Source organism: Mesoplodon mirus, assembly GCF_964341445.2.
Source record: "Mesoplodon mirus genome assembly, chromosome: 5".
NCBI classification, from domain to species: Eukaryota; Metazoa; Chordata; class Mammalia; order Artiodactyla; family Ziphiidae; genus Mesoplodon; species Mesoplodon mirus.
The window spans coordinates 40886577-40911095 of record NC_138980.1 but is presented as its reverse complement, the minus strand read 5'-3'; the positions used below and the strand labels follow the sequence as shown (position 1 = coordinate 40911095).

Here is a 24519-nt window from a genome sequence, read left to right as displayed (position 1 = left end):
CTTCTGATGACTGCAGCCCTGGGCAACATCTTGACTGAAACCTTATGAGAGATCCCGAGCCAGAACCACACAGCTGCTCTTGAATCCCTGAGCCTCAGAGACTGTGAGATAATACGTGCCTACTGTTTTTTTAAGTCATGAAGTTTTGGGGTAATTTTTTTTTTTTTCTGTACGCGGGCCTCTCACTGTTGTGGCCTCTCCCGTTGTGGAGCACAGGCTCCGGACGCGCAGGCTCAGCAGCCATGGCTCACGGGCCCAGCCGCTCCGCGGCATGTGGGATCTTCCTGGACTGGGACACGAACCCGTGTCCCCTGCATCAGCAGGTGGACTCTCAACCACTGCACCACCAGGGAAGCCTGTTTTGGGGTTATTTGTTATGTCACCACAGTGAGCCTAAAACTTCACTGTGGAAATGTGGGAGTACTTAGCACCGATTACTTTAACATCTTGTTGTAAATGTCTACCCCTCTGGAAGGCCTCCCCTGACCACCTCTCTACATTAGCCCCCATCCTATCCCTTTACCCTGTTTTATTTTATTTTAAAATAATACTTAGTTACTATTGGAAATAAAATAAAAAACCAAACCATATTTCTTATTTCTATATTTCTTTATAGGTTTATTGTCTCTCCTGTCTCGATTGAAGTTTCATGAAGGAAGGAGCTTATCTATTTTTCACCCAGGGCTTGGTGCTGTGTAGGAACTCAAATGCAGGGGCTGTTGTCATTGTTATTTCTGTGCATGAATCCAAACTGGGGAGAAGAATAAGTGTGTGTGTGTGTGTGTGTGTGTGTGTGTGTGTGTGTGTGTGATTTGCATGTTCTTGACTTTTAAAGAAAAAAGGAACTGAGAAAAACCCTAGTCACTTGAGTTGAGGACACAAGGAGAAGAAGCTGTCGAGCTCTGCCTGCTTCTTCTCAGGCTCCTGTGTTAGCTGCAGTCATGTGCACCCTGTATACTAACTCTGGGTGCAGGGACCTGCCAGGTATGGCCCTGGCCAGGCATGGGCTGGGGACCAGGGGTGGTCAGGACCCAGGTTACAGTATTCCCACCTTGGGGTCAGAGACCAGGGTGTGAGGGACAGAGGAGGGAATGGGCTGGGCTCTCACTTGCCTTTCCTCTGGAAGGGCCCAGAGAAGAGGAGGATGATGATGATTATGAGAACACGGCACCACCGTACAAGGACCTTCCTCCCAAGCCAGGTAAGAGGACCTCTCAGAGGCCAGGTGAAGAGATGTGTGATTTGAGGGATGAGGTTGGGGAATAGACTCCCCAGGGGGAACTAGCTGGGTACTGCAGACATATATGGTCAGCCTGCCCATACTGGGCACCATGATGGTGGGAGTACCCATGCGTCCACGCTGAGGGTCTCTCAGTCTGATGGGGGAGGCAGTTTTGGGCATAGTCTTGGGTGAGCAGGTCTGAGAGGGGAGGGACTATGAAATTGGGGAAATCCTGAGGGTAATTGAGGGGTCTGCCTGCACTAGTGGGAGGATTCGGGGTCAGATGAGGGGATATTGGAGTGAGACTTGAGGGATGAACAGGAGTTTGTTAAGAAGAGGAGCCCAGAAAAGTACTGGTGGATGCAAAGGCCCCAAGACGTGAAAACCAGTATTTCAGAAGCTGTGAGTGGACTGTTGTCTCTCCAACCTCTTCGCATTCACACCCAGGGCCCAAATTTGCCTTTAGACTTGGGTGGTCCATGCCTGGCCAGGGACTCACCAAGAGTCCAATAAGTGTACATAAAAGTGGAGGCTTTGGGTCCAGTGGTTGGGACTGGGTGCTTTTACTGCCATGGCTTGGGTTTCACCCCTGGTTGGGGAACTGAGATCTCGCAAGCTGCGTGGCAGGGCCAAAAGAAAAAAAAAGTGGAGGCTTTGAGGTTTCCCTGAGTAAACTCCCACCAGGGCCCCTGAATGTCCTTGGACAGGGGCCATTCCACGTGGATCCACGCCCCCCACTTCTGAGTCCAGAGTGGAGTCAATCTAGGAGGTCCCAGGGCACCATGGGTCTCAGTATGAGTTAAGGAGGTGCACTGGGCTCTGCTTTTTGACAGTCCGTCTCCAAATCCAACTTGGTCCCAGCATGATCCCCAAGCCCAACCCGAAGACGCACCCCATCGCTGTCTTCAAGGCCACCCCTTCCCCAAATTTAGGTCCCATCCCCATCTCCAAATGCAGCCCCATCTCCAACCCATCTCCATGTCCAAATCAAAACTATCACCAAGCCCCAACACAACTACAACCCAACCTCAACTTCTCCCCCATTCCCTAATGCAGCTACAGCCCCATTCTTCATCCCAACTACACCCTGAATCACAAACCTACTCCCATGTCCATCACTATCCCTGACCCTTCTTCAACCCCATCATCTCAATCCAAGCCCTCATCCCAACCTTAACCTTGACTCTATTCCCATACCCAAACTCACTTGTGTCTTTAACTTAGGGGGATCAACTGTCCTAGTTTGTGCAGAGATGAAAGATTTCTTGGAATGTGGGACTTCCTGTTTTAAAATTAGGAAAGTCCTGGGTAATTCAGGATGGTTGGTCACTGTATCTTAATCCTGTCCCTATCCCTAAGCCCAATTCCATTTTCATGCACAACCCCATCCCTAACCCTCCATTGCAATCTCAATCCTGTTTCTTTTTTCTTTTTTCTGGCCACACTATGCGGCATGTGGGATCTTAGTTCCCTGACCAGGGATTGAACCTGTGCCCCCAACAGTGGAAGTGCGGAGTCCTAACCACTGGACCGCTAGGGAAGTCCCTCTTTAAAAAAAAATTAATTAATTAATGACCTTGTTGGTCATCTATTTTATTTTTATTTATTTATTTAAAAATATTTATTTATTTATTTGGCTGCATTGGGTCTTAGTTGCGGCATGCGGGATCTTCCTTGTGGTGTGCGGGCTCTTCATTGCGGTGTGCAGGCTTCTCTCTAGTTGTGGCATGCAGGGTCCAGAGCACGTGGGCTCAGTAGTTGCAGTGCGTGGCCTCTCTATTTGTGGCACATGGGCTCCAGAGGGTGCGGGCTCAGTAGTTGCAGTGTGCAGGCTTAGTTGCCCCACGGCCTGTGGGATCTTAGTTACCCGACCAGGGATCAAACCAGTGCCCCCTGCATTGGAAGGTGGATTCTTAACCACTGCACCACCAGGGAAGTACCAGTCATCTATTTTAAATATAACAGTGCGCACATGTCAATCCTGTTTCCATCACTGCCTTTCCACCTCATTCTCATCCTTGGACCAGCTCTAATGCTGAGCTTCTCTTCGCCAGGTTGGACGGCTCCACCAAGGCCTCCAAGGGCAGGTGAGCTGGGGCTGGGGGTACAGGAGACCCAGTGCTGGCTTTGTCCTGATCTGGGACTGAGCAACCATTCCGCCCTCCTCAGGAAAGAAAACAGAGAACCCCCCACTTCCCTGCAAGCTCCTGAAGAACACAGGTGAGCATCTAGGGCTGGGACCTTCCTGTTCACTTGGCTGAAGGCCTGCTCTGCATGACTGTTGTCTTTCTGATCCCTTCCAGGCCTGAACCTCACCCCTGTCACCCGCACAACTCCTCAACTGGGTGAGCAGTGGGAATACCCATTACGAAGCCTGAGAGCGGACACTTGGAAGTCCTCCATCCAGTCCCCCAATTCTGACCAAAGAACAAATCAGAGGGCTTGGGGGGAGGTTGTTGATCTTGAAAGACGAAGTCTTTCGGTGACTTCTGAATAAACCTCTCTTGCCTTTCTCCCAGGCACTGATCTTGTACATCCTCCATCCCAGCTGCCTATAGCCAGTAAGTCCTTTAGGTTTACCTCTATCTCCCCTCTCATGGTGGCCAGTGTATTTGAGACCTATAGCTCTGGAGTGAGACCCTGGTAGAGAAACATTTCCTTTCAGAAGCTCCTCCTTTCTGAGTCTAAACCAGACCCCCAAGGACCCAGGATATCTACCAGGTACTCTTCAAGCCCTACCTCCTGCTTGCCTATAAGTTATGGGAAATGTACTCTGCCCCAGATGCAAGGGTCCACAGCTTGGGCCACCGGGGAGCAGCTTGGGCAGGGGCTGCTGGAGTGTAGAAGATAATGCATCCTAAATGTTAAGAGAAGAGCTGGGTCCAAGTTATGCATGACCTCTCCAAGCTTTCAGTTCACTTATTTGCAAAATGGGAATACTATTTAAATTTACATCATAAGGGTCAGGAGCCAATAAGATAATAAGGGTGTGACAGAATGTGTGGCATATTGTATGTATTCCACAAATGCCCTGGGCTTCATTAGGGTTTGCTCTCCCTGATATTCTCTTGCTGACCCCACCTGGTGATATAGTCATGACCATAGTCATTTGCCCCCCTGCTCTTGGAGGAAAGCTCAAGGGTCCCTTCCTCACTATCTGAAGCATCAGCATCAGTCTCTCTGTCCCCATCTCTGCCCCCCAGCTACTCCAGTGCCCTGGATCAGTCAGAAGTCCCGAGGTCCTAGGTGTTACCAGGAGGAGAGACTGATGGTGTACGTGTGTCTGCTGGTGGTGGTGTCACTGCTCATGGGCTGCACTGGTCTGGCTGTTACCCTGATTAAATGTGAGTAAGGTGAGGATGGGGCGTGCAGAGAAATTGGGGAAGGGGTATGGGAGGACTTGGGCTCAAGCTGGACTCCTTCTCATAGACCAGGAGGTGGTGGAAGAGCTGAGGATGTTAACCTTTCAGCAGATGGCATGGAGAGCAAATGGTGAGCGCTTTCAATCATCCCTTCAAACCATGCGTATTGAGCACGAACATGATCCTCAAATCCAGCTTCATGACCAACCCCAATGCCATCTTTGCTAGGCACTGTGCTATGTAGCAGGGTGGGGGATGGGTGGGTAGGATAGTGAACACATCAGACATAGTCCCTGTCCCTGTGGAGTGTGTGTGTGTGTGTGTGTGTGTGTGTGTGTGTGTCTAGACCTCCACTGTCCAATATGGCGACCATGAGTCACTGTGGTTGTTGAGCACTTGAAATGTGGTCATTTTGGATTGAGTTATACTGTAAGCCTAAAATACATATGGGGGGCTTCCCTGGCGGTCCAGTGGTTAAGACTTCACCTTCTAGTGCAGGGGGTGTGGGTTCCATCCCTGGTTGGGGAACTAAGATTCCACATGCCTCGCAGCCAAAAAAACAAAAATGTAAAACAGAAGCAAAATTGTAACAAATTCAATACTTTAAAAATGGTCCACATCGAAAAAAATATTAAAAAAAAAATACAGATTTCATGGGAATTCCCTGGAGATCCAGTGATTAGGACTTGGCGCTTTCACTGCCTTGGGCCCGGGTTTGATACTGCTTGGGGAACTAAGATCCTGCAAGCTGCGTGGCATGGCCAAAACAAAAAAACAGAAAACCAAAACCACAAAACAAACAAAAAAACCCAACCAAAAAATACATATTTCAAAGATTTGCTACAAAAATAATGTCAAATATATCAATAATATTAATAATGATAATCTTTAATATTGATTATACACTGAAATGCTAATATTTTGGATATATTGAGATAAATAAAAATGGCATTCAAATTAATTTTACTTTCTTTTGACTTTTAAAACACGTGGCTACTAGAAAATTTAAAATGACCTATGTGGTTCACATCTTGTTTCTGTTGGACAGTACAAGCATAGACAGCCATTTACCAAATTATCATCCAAATGAGGGTAAAATTCCAAGTTTTGATGAATAGTCCAAAGGAAGAGGAAGACAATTCTATGAAAAAATCTAACAAGGGGTCTTGACCTTATCTTTGGGAGTGTCATATAGAGTTTCGCTAGGGAAATGGTACTATAGCTGTGTGAAGGAAGAGAAGGAATTAACTTGGTAAGGAGTTCAGGGTCTCAGGCATGTGCAAAGGCCCTGTGGTAGGAGGCGACATAAGTACAAGGGAGGAGAATGGTGAAATTGGGTAATTGAGAGATGATGGATGCTTGGATGAGGGTTGTGGTTGTGGGGATGAAGAGTAGTAGGTGGAGTGGAAAGATTTAGGAGGTAAAATTGACCAGACTGGGGATGAGTGAGTGGGAATGGTGGTGAGTGAGAGGGAAGAGTGTCAAGGATAACATATATGTTATCTATCATCTATCTATCTATCTATAATCTATCTATCTATCATCTATCTGTCTGTCTATCATCTATCTATCTAATATTTCTGTCTTGTCCAACTGAAGGGCCATCTAGTGATGGCCCTGAGGAGTATTGGGAGAAGGCAAATTTGTGTGAAAGTAGTGGTAACACATACATTAGTTGTAGAAGAGGCTTTCAGTATGATTCCTGAAGTCTGAAAATTGCTCCATTCCACAATCCTTCACCCCACAATTCAGACCAAGCCACTCTTCCACTCAAAACCCATCAATGGCTTCTCACTGCCCAGAGTCCAACAAAAAACCTTTAGCTTTGCATTTAAGGACCCAGACACCAGACCTCTTCCTACTCTGATCTCAAGCTCCTGTGAGTTTCCACTTGATCTCTACTGCACCAGTCTTTCCCAACATGCTTGTCTCTGGACCTTTGCTTCCAAGGTGGCTCCTGCCTACTGAGCCTCCCCATCCCCTTAGAGATACGGAATCACCATTTTCCTTTAAAACCCACCTCCTGCAAGAAGCCCACCATCTTTACTCTTCCTCATGCCTCAGGGATTAATCTCTCCTTGGAGCCACACTAGGGCTCTTCTTGGGCACTGAGCATGTGATTTTGAGTTTTACCTCCACCCACTAGAACGTGGGTGCAGTGGGGGAACACAGCTCTTGCTGCTCTCTGGTGTGTCTGCGGTCAGTGATGGGTAGGTGGGTAGATGGGGGTTTGGGTCTCTAACCCTACAGCCCATCCCTGATGACAGTGACTGGCATGGCGGGGCTAGCTGGCCTGAAGAAGGACATTGAACGAGTAAGAGCTGACACCAACCAGTCCCTGCGGGAACTTCGGGGCTTATTAGGTGAGTGAGACTTGGGGAACTTCACTGAGATGGGGGACATGGCAGAGCTGTGACACTGCATACATCCATGGGAGTACTTCTCAGTGTGATCTATGTGAGTGGTGCCCACCTGGAGTGGAGCAGTGCATAGCCTGCACAACTGTACATGGCATACCATGTACATTACTCTGGTTCTGGGGCCACTCTGACAGAATCCTATCCTGTCCCCAGACTGTACCAGGGTCACCTGCCCTGAGGGCTGGCTCCCTTTTCAGGGTAAGTGTTACTACTTCTCTCCAAGCACCAAGTCATGGGATGAAGCCCGGAAGTTCTGCCAGGAGAATTACTCTCACTTGGTCATCATCAGTAACTTTGCTGAGCAGGTGAGCTGTCCCTACCAAGCCCTTGAGAACCAGCAGGGCCAGCCTGCTTCTCTTCTAGGATTTACATATCCTTCCCAGGCCTGGATGTAGAGAAATTGGAATTGCTTTTGAGTCACTAAAACTTTTTCTTTTTTAATAATATGTTTTATTTTTAAATTTATTTTTAATTAAAAAAATATTTTCGGCTGTGTTGGGTCTTATTGCTGCGCGTGGGGTTTCTCTAGTTGTGGCAAGCAGGGGCTACTCTTTGTTGTAGTGTGCAGGCTTCTCATTGCAGTGGCTTCCCTTGTGGAGCATGGGCTCTAGGCGTGCGGACTTCAGTAGTTGCAGCACACAGGCTCAGTAGTTGTGGTACACAGGCTCAGTAGTTGCGGCACGTGGACCCTAGAGCACGTGGGCTTCAGTAATTGTGGCTCATGGGCTCTAGAGCACAGGCTCAGTAGTTGTGGTGCACAGGCTTAGTTGCTCCAAGGCATGTGAGATCTTCCCGGACCAGGGATCGAACCCATGTGCCCTGCATTGGCAGGCGGATTCTTAACCACTGCACCACCATGGAAGTCCCCACTAAAACTTTTAATATCAAGGTTAAGGGGGTATGCTTTGCTTGAGTTCAAATCCTGATTGTGTTTACTTATCCTCTCTGAGTCTCAGTTTTCCCTCTAACATGGAGATATAATATAATGGCTATCTCTTAGGTAGCACTTTCTATTCTCTAGGCTGTATTCTAAACATCTTACATGCATTCACATAATTCTAACAACAGCTCTATAAATTAGTGTGTGAGTCAGGAGAGGTTATGTTATGCTGAAGTAACAGACAGTCCCTATAGCTCAATGATGGAAGTGTATGAGGCAAGTCATACACTGACTTTTAAAACTTCTACCTATGTGTACTCACAAAGAAAGTCACATGGGCACTGCTATGTTTTAAGATGCAGGGAAAGACGGTTTCATCTATGTTTATGTAGAAGGAGAATTGGAATATGTGTAAATAACTTTAATGACTTAATACTACCAAAGCTAGGTGGTAAGGCCATTTGTACACTGTACATATCATTACATATCAGTACTTCACAGATGAGGAAACTGAGGCATATTTCACTTAAGCAACTCACTTGTTACAACTAGTAAGTGTCAGAGCTGGAATCTGAGCCCAGGAAGCTGGTTTCAAAGTCCATGTTCTTGGCCATAAGCTTCATAGCACTATTTGATTAGTGTTTCATGGTTTATCTTTTCCCATCCTTTTATTTTTAACCTGTCTATGTCATTATTTTAAAAGTAGATTTCTTGTAGATAGCATATAGTGGGGTCTTATTTTTTTTAAATTCAATCTGACAATCTCTGGCTTTTAATTGGTGTTTTAAGACCATTTACATTTAATATAATTATTGATTTGGTTAGATTTAGGCCTACCATCCTATTTTTTCCCCTCTATTTAAAAAAATCTTTCTGTTTCATAGCATCATTTGTATGAGTAGGTAGTACAGAGGGTTTTTTTTGAGATTAAATTAAATGATGTAATTTAATTAGATGTAATAAGATGATGGGGAGGTATAAGTCATACTCTCTAAACTCAGGTGCATAAGAAATATAACTTTGTTTTCTTTAAGTAACTCATTTCCTGCCTCTTTTGAGCTCCCATTATACCAGGAGGGTGGAAATTTTATCTGTCAGTTGAGATCTTCTATTTTTCTTCTGAGTAGGAACAGCTTATATAGGGTCAAGGCGGAGTGTAGTACATGTCTGGTCCTCAAGGTCTTTACTCCAAGCTGGTATCCACTGGGACATCCACTGGATGAATGATCCTGGACAAATTACTTAACTTCTCTCTGCCTCAATTTTCCCATCTATAAAATGGGGTTAACAATCCTTGCTTCAGTAGGTCACAATGAAGATCAAATGAGATATCTGTGCAAAGTGTGTAGGTCACTTATTAACTTATTAATTCAACGAACAATTTTTGAGCACCTACTACGTGCTAGACACTATTCTAATTTGATGGGCCAAGCAGCTCTTTTCTCTTTCTGGTTTCCTGATACTTCTCTGGGGCTTTACCCAGGAAACAGGGTCGAGGTACACTCTACTTTTTAGAGTTTTCATACCCATCTGGGGCATGGTTTTGGCCATCACCTCAGACTCTACCAGGGAATGAAATGCAGAGCCCTCTTTCTGGCACCCACCATGTCTACATCTCCATAATTTCCTTCACATTGCAATCTTTCCTCTTTACCTTTTAGGGAATCTTGGTCTTGAATAAGGTTGAGTGAATGAGATATTATTTGCATACAGTAAAATGCACAGATCTTAAGTGTACATGCACTGAGTTTTGGCATATGTATATACCTGTGTAACTGTCAACCCAGTCAAGATTTACAATGTTTCTACCACCCAGGGAGGTCTTTCATGCTCCTTTCCCAGTCACCCCACCCCCACCCTAGGGAACTACTTATCTGGTTTCCCTTACCATAGATCAGTTTGCCTAGAGAGGAGTTGCTTTAAATCATGATATTTTCATTTTCTTCCTAATCTTTTGTCTTTTGCCCAAGTCCTTTCGTTTCTCCCAAAGGCCTGGGCTTTGGAAACATAAAAGCCAGGAATCCCCATTCCTCTCCTTCCCCCGCCACCCAAGTTCTTCTGCCTGGATGCAGATGAGGACTGCAGGGTGGGGTGAAAGTACCAGGGAAATCAAGATATCACTTATTATTATTAAAATGTTCCTTAAATTATATAATGTTAAATGTTAAGATGTCATAGTACTTACTGCATGTCAGACACTGTTTCAAGCTCTTTATGCATACTAATTCATTCAATCCTCTCAATAACTCTATGAGGAGTTAGCTACTATTATCCCATTTTACAGAGGTGGAAACTGAGGCACAGAGTGGTTCATAGGTTTTGCAAGAAGGTGGCCTGACTATTACCACTGAACATGCTCAAGTGGGAAGAATGCCTTGATCTTGTTCTGCATGCCATGGGGACTGGGAAGGGTATTGGGATGGCACTCACAAGCCCTAAATGTGTGTGGGACAGAGCAGAGGGTGTGTAGAAGAACTGGTGGCTGAATGAAGTTTGTACTTGCAGAACTTTGTGGCCAAGGCTCATGGCTCTCCTCGGGTATACTGGTTGGGGCTGAATGACAGAAACCGTGAAGGGGACTGGAGGTGGCTGGATGGGTCACCCATCACTTTGAGGCAAGTATCCAGGGCTCTTGGGATCTCTCTTCCTTGTAAGTCCTTGTGAAGTCCAAACCAGCAGATTCTTTAGAATTCCAGGCTGAGCTGGACTGGGAGGCACAAGGGTGCTTTTTTTTCTGATAGGGCTTCTGGTGCCTGTACTTTAATTTTTCCTGCATTGAAACATCTCAACCTTTAGCACAACTGCTCAAACATATCAAGTCCCCAGACCAATGATTGAGGGGGAGAAAAAGGAAAAGGAGGCATGGTTATAGGGCAAGAGGAAGAGAAAGATTTTGATTTGCCAAAAGGATGAACAGGATCTCATTTTTTGGGCAGTCTTTATATTAACTCATTTATTTAATCTTCTTAATAATTCTGTAAGGTGAGTACCATTATTATCTCCATTTTGAAGGTATGGAAAATGAGGCACAGAGAGGTTAAGCAACCTTCCCAAGGTCAGACAGCTAGCAGGTGGCAGTGCCACCCAACCTGGCTTAAAACTATGTTCTTAGCCATTATGCTTTACTTTCTCAAGGAGTGTATGTATTTGTATTTTAAATAAATGTTAACAAATTGTCCCCCATACTGTTTATACCAATTTATTCTGTCACCAGCTTGACTATAATTTTTTTGCCCACACATTCATCAAACTTTTGGAATTTCGTTGGTTTAAATGTAGGTGAAAAATGGAATCCCAGTGTAGTATTAATTTGCATTTCTCTTATCCCTGAGGTTGGGTGTATTTTCATATGTTTAATAGCCATACGTATTAACTTTTCTATGAATTATCTATTCATATCTTTTGTGTATTTTTTATGTTGCGGTTTTGGTCTTTTTCTTACTGATTTCTAGGAGCTCTTTCTATATTAGAGATATTAGTGTTTTGTCTGGGGATTTTATTTTTTATTAAAGATTCCTGGAGGGAGGCAGAGCTCTGCAAATTGAGATGTCGTGGCTTGGTGTGGCACTGCAGGTGCTCAGCTCACATCCCTTCGTGGGGCTGGTGACGGCTCCCCCCAGCAGGGGGCACTGACTGCTAAAGGTTCACAGTTATGCTTTCTCCAGAGTTGGCTTCAGCTGAATGGAAGCCTGTTCAGCTAGGAGGTTACTCCACTCCCATTGGGGTCATGCCACAGACAGTGACCAGTTGAGAGAAGCCTGGACTCCTTGTTTCAAGTTGGAATAACTCTGTGGTGCTATTCAAATTTCAGAGTTTCCTGTGGGATCAGGTTGAGGCTAGATCAGGCTGAACCCACATCCTTGCTCAATTCTATCCCCTGCCCCATCCTGTTTCTCTCACTCCCTATCTCCTGAGAACAGCCCTTAATAAATCCTCTGCACCGGAATTGCCAAATATGGCTCTGCTTTAAGGGAACATGACCTAAGACATTACAATACCTGGAAGGTTGGGAGGAATGTGGTGTAACAGAAGTGTTCTTTGAAAGAGGAAGCAGAAACTGACCAGATGCAGGAAACTGATTCAGGAGCTGGGAGAATTTCTGGTGAACAGGAAGTGGGGCTGAGTTAGAACAGACAAGCTGCTGGGGTGAAGAGGATAATGCAGCATCTTTAGGTAATTCTGAAAGGCTGAGAAAAGATTCGGATGGAAGAAAGACCCCCGAACCACGAAGGCATTTCTTTTTCTTTTTTTTCCAATAGCCTTTTTAAAAAAAATTAATAAACTTCATTCTTTTTTCTGTTATTATTATTTTTAATTGAAGTATAGTTGATGTACAGTATTTTATAAGTCACAGGTGTATAATATAGTGATTCACAATTTTTAAAGGTTATACTCCATTTATAGTTATTGTAAAATATTGGCTATATTCCCTGTGTTGTAAAATATATCCTTGTAGCTTATTTATACCTAATAACTTGTACCTCTTTCTCTCCTACCCCTGTATTGCCCCTCCCCACTTTCCTCTCCTCACTTGTAACCACTAGCTCGTTCTCTATATCTGTGAGTCTGTTTCTCTGTTGTTGTATTCACTAGTTAGTTGTATTTATTAGATTCCACATATAAGTGATATCATATAGTATTTGTCTTTTCCTGTCTGACTTATTCACTCAGCACAATACCCTCCAAGTCCATCCATGTTGTTGCAAATGGCAAAATTTCATTCTTTTTTATGTCTGAGTAGGACTTTATTTTTTAGAGCAGTTTTAGATTTACAGAAAAATTGAGAAGATGGTACAGAGAAGTATTTCCCATATTCCTTCTCTCCCTCACACTTTTTTTCTATTATAACACCTTGCATTAGTGTGGTGCATTTGTTACAATTGATGAACCAATATAGATACATTATTATGGACTAAAGTCCATAGTTTACATTAGGGTTTGCTCTTTGTGTTGTACATTCTATGGGTTTTGACAAATGCATGATGTCATGTATCTACCATCACAGTATCATATAGAATAGTTTCACTGCCCTGAAAAATCCCCTGTGCTCCGCCTATTCATCCCTCCCTATATGCACTTTTTCCTTTATCCAGCTTTTGGGACCCACAGGAACCCAACAACCTCCATGATGAGGACTGTGCCAGCATGAACAAAGGTGGCACCTGGAATGACCTCTCTTGCGACAAAACTACATATTGGATTTGTGAGCGGAAATGTTCCTGTTGAACCCAAGAGCTGAGGTTGGGTGGGGGTCCGTACCCGGTACCCCTTGGCTTTTGGATATGAGAACCTCCTGCCCTCTGAGAACTGATGTGGACGTGCCAAAGATGGAACCAGCAGCCTGGATGTAGCGAGTTCCCTGGGGTGCAAGTCAGATCTTTTCTAGGGTGAGGACTTGGGGGCTTGTTCAATTGGATGGTGTTTTAGTCTGTTCAGCCTGCTGTAACAGAATACTGTAGAGTGGATGGCTTATAAATAACAGACATTTATTTCTCAAAGTTCTGGAAGCTGGTAAGCCCAGGATCAAGGCTCAGGGAGATTCAGTGTTTAGTGACGACCTGCTTCCTGGTTCATAGATGCCGTCTTCTCACCGTGTCCTCACTTCCTGGGAGGGGCGAGAGCTCTCTGGGGTCCCTTTTATAAAGACGCTAATCCCATTAATGAGGGCTCCACCGCCATGACCTAATCACTCCCAAAGTCCCTACCTCCTAATAGCATCACATTGGGGTTTGGAATTTAACATATGAGTTTTTTTTGGGGGGGGGACATAAAACTCAGTCCATAGCAGATGGTGAGCTGGAGAGACACCAGGTCTTGGTAATGGTCTCCCAGTTCCGGGGTCTGGAGGAAAGCCACCAAGTCCCTGGCTCTTAGGAAATGATACTGATTCTGGGAGCTCCAGGTCTGGCACTGATTGAACTGGAAGAGAAAATACCCTGGCTCCTCTGGACCATGATGTGCTGGGACTGGGATCCCTTACTGCCTACTTGATGTGGACCAGCTTCTGGGAAGCAAGTGAGGCAAAATTATTCCTGACATGAAGCTTTTTCGATGTCCTGGGTGAGGTCTGCCCAAGCTAAGTGGTGGAATCAGACCTCTGCCAAGACATGGAACTTCCAGAAAGACAGACCAGATGAATCATCCAGGGTGGCAGGCCACGTCTTGGTCAGATCCTCAGGACAGTGGAGATATCTACCCACATGTGCCTTTAGGCTGTTTGTTGGTCTGAAAAGCTCTTTGATGAAGTAATTCACTTTACTTATGAGTGGATCTTCTTGGGCTATTAGCTCTTGCAATGTTAGAGCTTCTCAAAATGCCAGTTCATTGTGTGGTTCTTGCCCACTGTGTCAGTTTGCTGGGGCTGCTATAATAAAGTGCCATAAACTGGCTTAAACAACAGAAATGCATTGTCTCACAGTTCTGGAAGATGGAAGTCTGAGATCAAGGTGTTGGTGTGGTTGGTTTCTGGTGAGCTCTCTCTCCTTGGCTTGTAGATGGGCTGTCTTCTCTCTGTGTCTTCACATGGTTTTCCCTTTGTAAGTGTCTGTGTCATAATCTCATCTTCTTTTTTTAAAAAAAATATTTATTTATTTTTGGCCGCACGGCACGGCTTGAGGGATCTTAGTTCCCCGACCAGGGATTGAACCTGGGCCCCTGCAGTGAAAGTGCAGAGTCCTAACCACTGGAACACCAGGGAATTCCCATTGTCTTCTTCTTTTAAGGACACCAGACATATTGGATTAGAGCCTACCCTGATGACTTGATTTAATTTAATTACCTCTTTGAACACTTTATCTCCAAAGTCTTCACATTCTGAGGTGCTGGGGGTTAAGACTTTAACATGTGAATTTTGGGAGGGGGGGGCACAATTCAACCCACTAAATACCAGAGGTGTGCTTCCCAGTCATTGTGCTAATCAAAAACACTCCCTAGAGGGCTGGTACTACCCCCAGCTGGGCACAACTCAACACATCAATCTCTTTAGACAATCCCTGCATTTGTGTCCAGAGGTGGGTACAAGCCAATCAATTTACTGATCAACAAGTGCCCTTGACTAATAGCACAATAATTCCTGTTTTGACTGAGAGCAGGGGATTAAGGCAAGGAGGCTCTGAGCAGGGGAAGCAGTGGGAGCAGGGGATTGGCATTCACTTCACTTCCTGTTCCCTCTGTACTTGTCTCCTCCCACCTCCACACCTGCCCCCCAACTCATCAGTATCGAAACTAACCCTCCATATGGCCCCATAGACTGCAGAGTGGGTGGGCATCCTGTTCTAAGCCCTCTACCCAGGGGAACTTTGGCCCAAGCAACTGTTTTTCTGCGGTAAGGGGAAGTTTCCCCATCTCAGAAGAGGAAACTTCAGTTTCCCCGAATATGTGTGTTGAGAAATGGGAAAGCAGGGGGGCTGTGGTCACACCTCTGAGTCACGCTGTGGGGGAATGGTCCACAGTGGAGCTGGTCCAAACCTATCTCCCTTCTGCATCTCTCATGATTGTCTAATTTCAGGTAGAGAGGAAAACATGAAGGAGGTCTTCTTTACCTCTTTTTTTTTAAAAAAATTAATTAATTTATTTATTTATTTTTGGCTGTGTTGGGCCTTTGTTGCTGCCATTGGGCTTTCTCTAATTGTGGCGAGTGGGGGCTACTCTTTGTTGCAGTGCAGAGGCTTCTCATTGCGGTGTCTTCTTCTGTTGTGGATCATGGGTTCTAGGCGCGTGGGCTTCAGTAGTTGTGGCGCACAGGCTTAGCTGCTCAGCAGCAAGTGGGATGTTCCCAGACCAGGGTTTGAACCTGTGTCCCCTCTATTGGCAGGTGGATTCTATTTTTTTTTTTTTTTTTTTTTTTTTGCTGTACGTGGGCCTCTCACTGTTGCGGCCTCTCCCGCTGCGGAGCATAGGCTCCGGACGCGCAGGCTCAGCGGCCATGGCTCACGGGCCCGGCCGCTCCGTGGCATGTGGGATTTTCCCGGACCGGGGCACAAACCCGTGTCCCCTGCATTGGCAGGCGGACTCCCAACCACTACACCACCAGGGAAGCCTGGCAGGTGGATTCTTAACCACTGTGCCACCAGGGAAATCTCTCTTTACCTCTTTGGGTCTAGGGGACCAAAGGTTGGGCATTCTTGGTGGTTAAAAAAAAAAAGCCATGATTAGTCAAGCATATATTGTGCACTAGATAGATGGAGTACCTCTCATTTAATCTTCACGATGATTTTGTGAGGCTGGAATAATTACCAACCCCATTTTATAGCTGGGAAAACTGAGGCCCAGAGGGGTCTCATGGCTTGTCCGTTGTCATTTAGTGGATAAGTGGCAGAGCTGGTATTTGGACTCAGTCTGTGCCTCCAGTGGTTGATGTCTCTCTGTAGCACCCGCTGCCATTCAAGGGGCTGTCTGTAAACCTGAATTATCCCTGAAAACTCTAACCTTGTAGCTCTTGCCTTAGCCCACAGTTATAGGAAAGGAACAACATGATATGATAGAACAGACATCCTGGACTGAGATAAGAGAGCAGGAGTTGGGTTCTGGGTCTGTTGATAATCATCTCTGTGGCTCTCTTGGGGCTATTACAATAACGCAGGTGAGGGATGATGGGGACCAGGGAGCTAACTTGAAGGCAGGAAGAATTCTAGATCTATTTTGAAGATACAGCTAGTGAGATTTGCTGATGAATTGGATGTTGGCTGTGAGAGAAAGAGAAGCCTAAAGAATGACTCCAGGTTTTCAGCTTAAGTAGTAGGAAAGAAGGAGTTATCGTTACTAGAGATGGGGAAGAAAAAATACTTATGCTAACAACACAGTTAAATTTAGGTGGTTCATGAACTCCTGCCGAGTTCTAAGAACTTCTCTTGGGTCAAGGATAGAATCTTGTATGTAGCAGATGTGGTCATGCCCTGCTTATATCCTTAGTCCTCACATTTTCAGTGACTTCTGTTGGCCAGCAGCTGCCACTGGAAACCACCTTATCTGGCAGATGGCAGGTGAGAAGCATCAGGGGGAAAATGCTTCCTGGAACAATCCTCAACCAAAACCTGAACTTGGTATACACATGCCCCAGCTCCCTCTTCCCTCAGGTGAGATGAGTCTGAGATGCAGGTCCCAAGTGATTGCCCAGAGGTCCCTGCTGGGATTAAGCTCCCATCTTGTATTGGCTTCCTTTCTTCCCCTGATTCACTTCTTTGCAACCCTGCTGTTGTTCACCGGGATCACCTCCAAAATAAACTACTTGCATTAGAATCCTTGTTTCAGAATTTGCTCCTGGGGGAGCCCAAACTAAGACACTATGGGACAGGAGAAGATGAGATTGCAGTGTGATTCTGGTTTTCCTGGGATGGAGGGGTTTCTGGGATGCAGGACTTTTAGTGTCAAATCTGGGAAGGTCCAGGGCAAACTGGGATGAGTTGACCACACTTATAGGAGGATAGTGTGGTGTTAGAGAAGCCAGGAGAAGAGAATGCTTCAAGAAGGAAAGGGGATAATGCATACGTAGATAAAATCATCACGTTGTACACCTTAAATATATACAAATTTTGTTTGTTAATTATATCTCAATAAAGCTGGAAAAAATACCTAAAAATACTTGATTGTCAAAAAAGAGAAGAAAGGAGGACCAACAGAGCAAAATGTGACCCAAAGGTCAAGTTAGAAAAGACTGAGAAGCCATCAGTGAACTTAGCACTGAGGAAGCATTTGAGACATTGAGTCATTCTTGGGTGTGTTGGAAGCAGAAATCAGACTGCAGTGGGCTGAGCAGTGAAGGGTGGGAGGAAGTGGGGACAGCAGGGTGTAAACAACTTTTCTAGAATTTTGGCTATGAAGAGAAGTAGATAGAATGCTTATTGTAGCAGGGGGAACTTCTGGGGTGGAAGAGACCTGAACATACTTCCTCCCTACTCTTCCAACCTCTACCCTCAATTATTCCCATAGTAGATCTCCTGGGTCTCCAAGACTGATCGTTTTCCTTCATGATTTTCATCTTTTGGCTTTTTTTTTGCTCTGTTTTTTTTTTTTTTTGAGATATTTCTTCCACATGGTCTTCTAACCCACTAATTTGGCTCTTAACAGTGATCATCCTCTTCTTTAATTCATCCAGTAAAATTCATCTTTTTATTTATTCCCTTTTTATTTGGTTCCATAGTTCCATAGAATGTTTTGGTGCTGTACTTGAACCTCCTTGCATTCTTCTTGTTTAAAGTTGTTGTCTGTCTACTCCAGCAGCTCGATTTTCCTGGGTGACAATTATGTTGGACCATCCTCTTTTTGGCTGTTGGGGGCCTCTCACAGGCTGTCATTTTTCTTTGGGGCTCAGATGTGGGGGCTGAGAACTCTAAGTGGTGACAGTTTCCTAAGTGATTAAATGAGATGGATTCTTCACTGCAGGGGGTCTATGTGTGCACTAGGCAGGTGTGCAGGGGTGCCTCCTTGCTCCCCAATCTCCTTGCTTTCCCCTAGATTCAGGAGCAGAGCTCCTTTTGGAGTCCTTGGGAGCCAGATGGATCAGACACACACACACAGGAGTGATGCTGACCTTATCCCAGGATGTCTGTGGACCCTGGTGGGTCAGACTCTTCATAGGATGAACTGTGCCTGATTTCCACCCAGAGCATTCTTCAGCTTACCTTGGAACTTTCCACCTGGTGCATAGGGGAGACATTTCAACCCCAGATTTCCCTTTGGGGATTCCCCCCAGAGATATCACTCTCATGCCCACCCAGCTGTCATGGGTCCCAGCAGACTTTTGGTTCAAAGAGGCAGATATATTAAGGTAGAGAGTGGAGGGGAACTGAGATGTGTGCAGATGGCCATTTCCCTAGAATCTGCCATCTCTCTTTCTTTATCATGGGGGCCAGCAAACTATAGCGTTATGTGTGTGGGTCTGAAATCCTTCCTGCAGCCTGTTTTTGTATGGCCAGTGAGCTAGAGAAGGTTTTTGTATTTCTAAAGTGATATACACACATATCCCTTTACACACATGTCACACAAATGTATTTATTTCTGTCTATCTATCACCTGTCTATCTATCTATCTATCTATCATCTATCTATCACTATATCTAGCCTGAAAAGTCTAAGATATCTGGCCCTTTACAGAAAAAGTTTGCTCATCCATTTTTTAAGGTGTTTATTTATCTATCTATCTATCTATCTATCTATTTATTTATTTATTTGGCTGTGTTGGGTCTTAGTTGTGGCATGCAGGATCTTTCATTGTGGTGCATGGGCTCTTTGTTGCTGCACAGGCTCTTCTCTCTAGTTGTGGTGTGCAGGCTCTAGAGTGTGCAGTCTCAGTAGTTGTAGCGTGCAAGCTCTCTAGTTGTGGTACATGGGCTCCAGAGTACGCAGGCTCAGTAGCTGCACGTGTGGGCTTAGTTGCCCCATGGCATGTGGGATCTCAGTTCCCCGACCAGGGATCGAACCTGTGTCCCCTGCATTGGAAGGTGGATTCTTAATCACTGGACCACCAGGGAAGTCCCGCTTATCCATCTTTAGCATATTTAAATGGCACTGAGGAATGTGAGGATGTGAGAGAGATGGAAGACTCAGGAGAGAGAGGAGATAATCACTGGAGAAAGGTCCCCAAAGAGGCAGGAGGAGACAAGATCCAAAGCACAGCAGTGGAGGTTAGTTTCAAACAAGAAGAGGGACCCTCTCTGCCATTGTGGAAGAATGGAGGAGATGATGAGAATCAGTGGGGGAAGGAATCAAGGATGAGTGTGGATGTATGTATAATTGTAAGGGATGTCAGAAAGTTTAGGGAGTTTTCATAAGCTGGTGTTTATTTTCTCTGTGAAGTAGGAGACAAAGTCTTCTAACTTATATAGAGAAAGGGGATGCAGATTGAGGAAAGAACTGAAAAACTAGAACTCCCCATGTGGGGAAGTTGATCAGGGATAGGAAGAGTGAGTTCCAGGTAGCCTGGAAGGTCTTGTTTAGACCAGAAAACACACATTTGTTTTGGCTCCTAGCTGAGTGATTCTGAGAGCTCACTGCCTTGATGGAGAGCAGAGAAGAGACATCGTTGGTCCATAAGGAAGGATGCTTTGGACTGCGAGTAACAGATAACCTGACCCAACTGGCTTAACAAAAGGAGTTTATTTGTCTTACATATGAAAAAGTTCAAGGGTTGGTTCGGCAACACAACAGTGTCATAAAAGCCCAGATTATTTCTGTCTTTTCACTCTTCCACCCTTAGTATTTCCATGATATCTTCTCTCCAAGCCTCATATTATTATATGATAGCAGCTAAAAATAGGAAGTAATCAGCAAGCTCTTCTTGAATTTGTATTTGTTTTTATCAAGGAGAGAATATATGTTCCAGTAGGTGTTCTTATATCTCAGTGGCTAGAATTGATCCAAATGCCCATCCCAAACCATTTGCTAGCAAATAAGAATAAGATCACTATGGTTAGTTTATACCAGGGTTTCTCAACCTCAGCACTACTGATATTTAGGGATGGACAGTTCTTTGTTGTATATGTGGGGGCTGTCTTGTGTATTGTAGGATATTTAACAGCATCCCTGGCATCTGTCACTTAGGTGTCAGTAGCATTCCCCCTTCTCCCAGTCATGACAACCAAAAATGTCTCTAGACATTGCCAAATGTCCCTAATGGTGGGGATAAATCACCTCCAATTGAGAATCACTGGGCTGAGACCAATCTCAATTGACCTCTGGACCCAGGTACAGTGCTGTCCCAAATATGAAAACAATCAAGGTTCTGTCAATAAGGAACATGTAATGGTGGTGATGGCTGCTAAGTAGACAATCCACAGTGCCTGCCATGATTGGATCAGTCCTGGATTTGGGTTTTCCCAGCTAAGTATAGAATCAGAATGAGGAAGCAATGGTGTTGAAAGCATGGGAGAGAATCATTTGACATGGTTGATCACGAGATTTAGCCTGGATAAGAGAGGAGGTAAAGATGATGGTTTGGAAGAAGCTGATGGTTTGAGGGACTAAATGAGTTTAAACTCATTTAGTTTAAACTCATAGTTTAGGATGAGAGAGAGTAAGAACCTGAAAAAAGGCCTTGAAAAGGGCTTCTTCATTTACAAAATGTCCAGGGAATATTTACAATGGTCATGATTTGTGTATCCAGGAACAAGCATTGATTGAACACATCAGTGAAGAGAAATCCAATTGAATACACATTTATTGAGAGCCCATTATGCAGAACAAACACTTCAGGAAGTAAAGGTTAAGCACTTCCTCTCCAGGAATGACATGTATAATGATTCTCCTTGTCCCCACCTTCATTCTTTATGATGCCAACCAGATCCACATGTATGACTTTCCATGAGGAGCTGAATGTTCTAGTTTTAGTATTTTCACTTGTCCTGGAAAACATGCCCCCCCCGCAAAATGTTTAGATTAAAGGTAGATGTAAGGATAAAACAAACAAACAAACAAATGAATGACAACAAAATAGAAAGAAACAGCAGGAGTGGGTTAAAGCCAGAAAGCTTCATCCAGCAGGCAGTGATGGCATGATATCCTAGCATTTTGGAATCCTAGGAAAGGTGTGGCATTCTTTAGCTTACAGTGGGAGGACCTCTCAAAAATCCAGGTTGAAGAATTCTTTTTTTGAAAAAAAGTTTGGATATAGTATCCTACTCTAGAATTTCAGCCCCCTGGATGTTGGCTTTTGTCCATAAAGAAAGGCTAGACTCTAAGCTCCTTGAAGGCAGGTACTGTGTTGGTCTTATTGTTTTTTGTATGTCCACTGCCTACCATAGTGTCTTACACATTGTAGAACTCAACAAATACTCTCTTTGCCCCCAACAAGCTCCAGCTTGGTTTAGATGCCTCAGGCCCCACAGAGGAACAAATATCTCGTATAGCAGCCCATGAGGATAGGAATTCCTGACTCAGTTATAAGAGTCACTGTATGCAGGAAGTCCAAATCTATGCCTTCCTTCCTGGTATTTATGGTTCATTCACAGAATTTTCCGCCCAGTCAAGCATATGACTTTTCCCATAAACAGTATTCCCTGGTTATACAGCTGACCTTCCAATGTTATCAAATGTCTGGGGAACAGAGCTAGAAAGTTAACCCAAGATCAAATTTGTCTGTAAAAGACAGAGTGTTTTGTTAGCTTTTTACTCATACTCTGTGCATAAAAAAATAAAAGCTTCAGAAATTCTTTTAATTAAAACAAATGTATTTCTTAAATGCAGCTACATATAAAATATATTATAAATATATAATATATCATATATAAACATATGATATATAATTCCCTTTTAAAAGATATACTCATTCAATTTCCACAATGTTAAGCAATAATAATAATAATAATAATAATAAATAATAATAAAGCTTTATTATTCATTGTGGGAAACCAGTAGCTGGAGTGCTGGCAGCTTTATTATTTTGGATTATCTGGGAAACGTTTCGAAGGTCACAACCAATGGTTAGCACCTACCACAATTTTACTCTTATTGAGAATGATTAAGCTTAATATATATAAAAAAATTTTTCCAATCAGCTGACGTGACTGTCCTAAAACTTTTATCCTAAAAATGGTTCCAATTCCCTCTTGGTTCTTTTGGAAAGATTTAGAATGAATTCCCTTTCCACCCCTCCAATAAGGAATAGATGTTTCTTCAATGACCTCAATATTTCCATGGCTGAAGAAAATCCCATATTTTCTCAAGAAATGTAGAAGACAATGTATCAGAAATTTCTCAGTTTTGTTTAGCTTAAAAATAACATATTCTAAGGCTCTTTGGCTAGCAGATGTGGTAGGCATGTACATGGAAGGCATAAAACCAAATGAGATTGGGAGAATTTTTATGGATTTTGAGCTTTGGAGCCCATTTGGCTCATCTAGTGACATGGTTTCTTACAAGTATATTCTCTCATTTTTCTAAAAGAGCAATTAGGGGACAACTGTGGAGAGAAGTCTCAGATAGTACTGGGAGCTTATTCCTTGGTGCATTGGTCCTGAGTTAGCTCAATGGAAAAACAGACGAAAACCAGCAACCAAGTTCCAGAGAGGTTCACTTTCTAGCAGGACCATTTCCTCTCCCAGGAAGGTCCCATTATCACATGCACTCCTCCTCTATAGGTATGTGGAGCATCTGGGGTGGGGTTCCTCTCCTGGATCCTTTCTGTGGTATCCACTAACTCCATGGGGCTCAAGTCCACCTCTCTTTAGACAGTGAGATTTCAGGAGATGATGACCACTCTGCTATGTCTATGATTGTAAGTCTCCCGCTAAAGGATTCTACATTAGATGGTAGTGGTGCTGGTGATGTTTTACCCATATTTTAAATGACAGGAATATATAGAACAGCCAGCCTAAGCCCTGTTAGTGGGCAAGGAAGAGTCACTGAGAAACAATACGATGGGAATGAGGAATGCAAACCAAGTCATCGGGAAAAGAACTCTTCTCCATACCCTGCAAGAAAGGGAGTTTGTACTAAGACATGGAGAGGAAGTTCAGGGTGTCAAGGCGTAAAACATTAGAATAAGTCACAAGTCTTCTTACCTCACTGGGTTTTGAGTCAGGACGAAGCCTGCTGGAAAGTGTATGAGTCTCAGGCTCAGATTTAGATTTGATGATCTCGCCAAACCACTTTCGGACCTGGAACATCAAAGGAAATGCTAGGATTGTTTTTGTTAACAATGGAGAAGAGAAAAGTCAGTGAGTTAGAAAGACGATAGAGACATTATGAAAAACTTTTCCTACAAAATGTGGTATATGCATACAATGGAATGTTATTTATTCCTTAAAAAGGAATAAAATTCTGACACATGCTATAACATGGGTGAACCTTGAAGACATTACACTGAGTGAAATATATGAGCCAGACACAAAAGGACATATATTGTATGATTCCACATGAATGAGATCCTTATAATAGTCAAATTAATTGAGACAAAGTAGAATACTGGTTACCAGGGGCTTGGCAGGGGAGAATGGGGCATTATTGTTTAAGGGATACAGTTTGGGATGATCAAGATGTTCTAGAATGGATGGTGGTGATCATTGCATGACAATGTGAATGTATTTAATGCCACTGATCTGTACACTTAAGCATGGTTAAAATGATAAATTTTGTTATATATACTTTATCACAATAATTTTTTCATTTGTTATAGAAACTCAACAAAATATGCATATACAGGGCTTCCCTGGTGGCGCAGTGGTTGAGAGTCCACCTGCCGATGCAGGGAACACGGGTTTGTGCCCCGGTCCAGGAAGATCCCACATGCCGTGGAGCGGCTGGGCCCGTGAGCCATGGCCGCTGAGCCTGCGCGTCTGGAGCCTGTGCTCCGCAACGGGAGAGGTCACAACAGTGAGAGGCCCGCGTACCGCAAAAAAAAAAAAAAAAAGCATACACAAAGGAAGAAAATAGAAGTCACACATAGTTCCTCAATCTAGCGAAAAGTCACTGATCATGTTTTGGTGGTATCCTTCCATGTGTCTTGGTTTGGGGTCCCCCAGAGGCAGACCCTGAGACAAGGGTTCAAGTGCAAAGAGTTCATTTAAGGGGTGATCCCAGGAAACACCAGTAGATCAGTGGGGAAGTGAGATTGGGAAGGGAAGGCAGCTAGTAAAGGATGCATAATCCTTTCCACTGTGGACATCTGGGGTTCCGTGTCACTCGGGGGCTCACACCTCAACAA

General features: G+C 44.2%; 2 protein-coding genes across 2 annotated transcripts in view; one reads left to right on the top strand and one right to left on the bottom strand.

The window, feature by feature from the left end:
- The first annotated feature begins 881 nt into the window (after window positions 1–881).
- CLEC17A (C-type lectin domain containing 17A) lies at window positions 882–14181 on the top strand. The gene is made up of 12 exons (XM_082622977.1): window positions 882–984; window positions 1127–1201; window positions 3277–3309; window positions 3392–3442; window positions 3526–3567; window positions 3742–3783; window positions 4426–4566; window positions 4652–4714; window positions 6852–6947; window positions 7158–7309; window positions 10390–10499; window positions 12978–14181. The coding sequence occupies exons 1-12, from the start codon at window positions 942–944 to the stop codon at window positions 13108–13110; spliced, it is 981 nt and encodes a 326-aa protein (XP_082479103.1). The 5' UTR covers window positions 882–941; the 3' UTR covers window positions 13111–14181.
- A 6913-nt stretch (window positions 14182–21094) lies between these two features.
- ADGRE3 (adhesion G protein-coupled receptor E3) overlaps window positions 21095–24519 on the bottom strand; it is a 33932-nt gene continuing 30507 nt past the window's right edge. The window contains exons 14-15 of the mRNA XM_082622897.1: window positions 23378–23473; window positions 21095–21220 (exon numbers count right to left, since the gene is read on the bottom strand). Of these exons, the coding sequence (XP_082479023.1) occupies window positions 21212–21220; window positions 23378–23473 (105 nt within the window). The 3' untranslated portion in view covers window positions 21095–21211. The remainder of the gene's footprint in view (window positions 21221–23377; window positions 23474–24519) is intronic.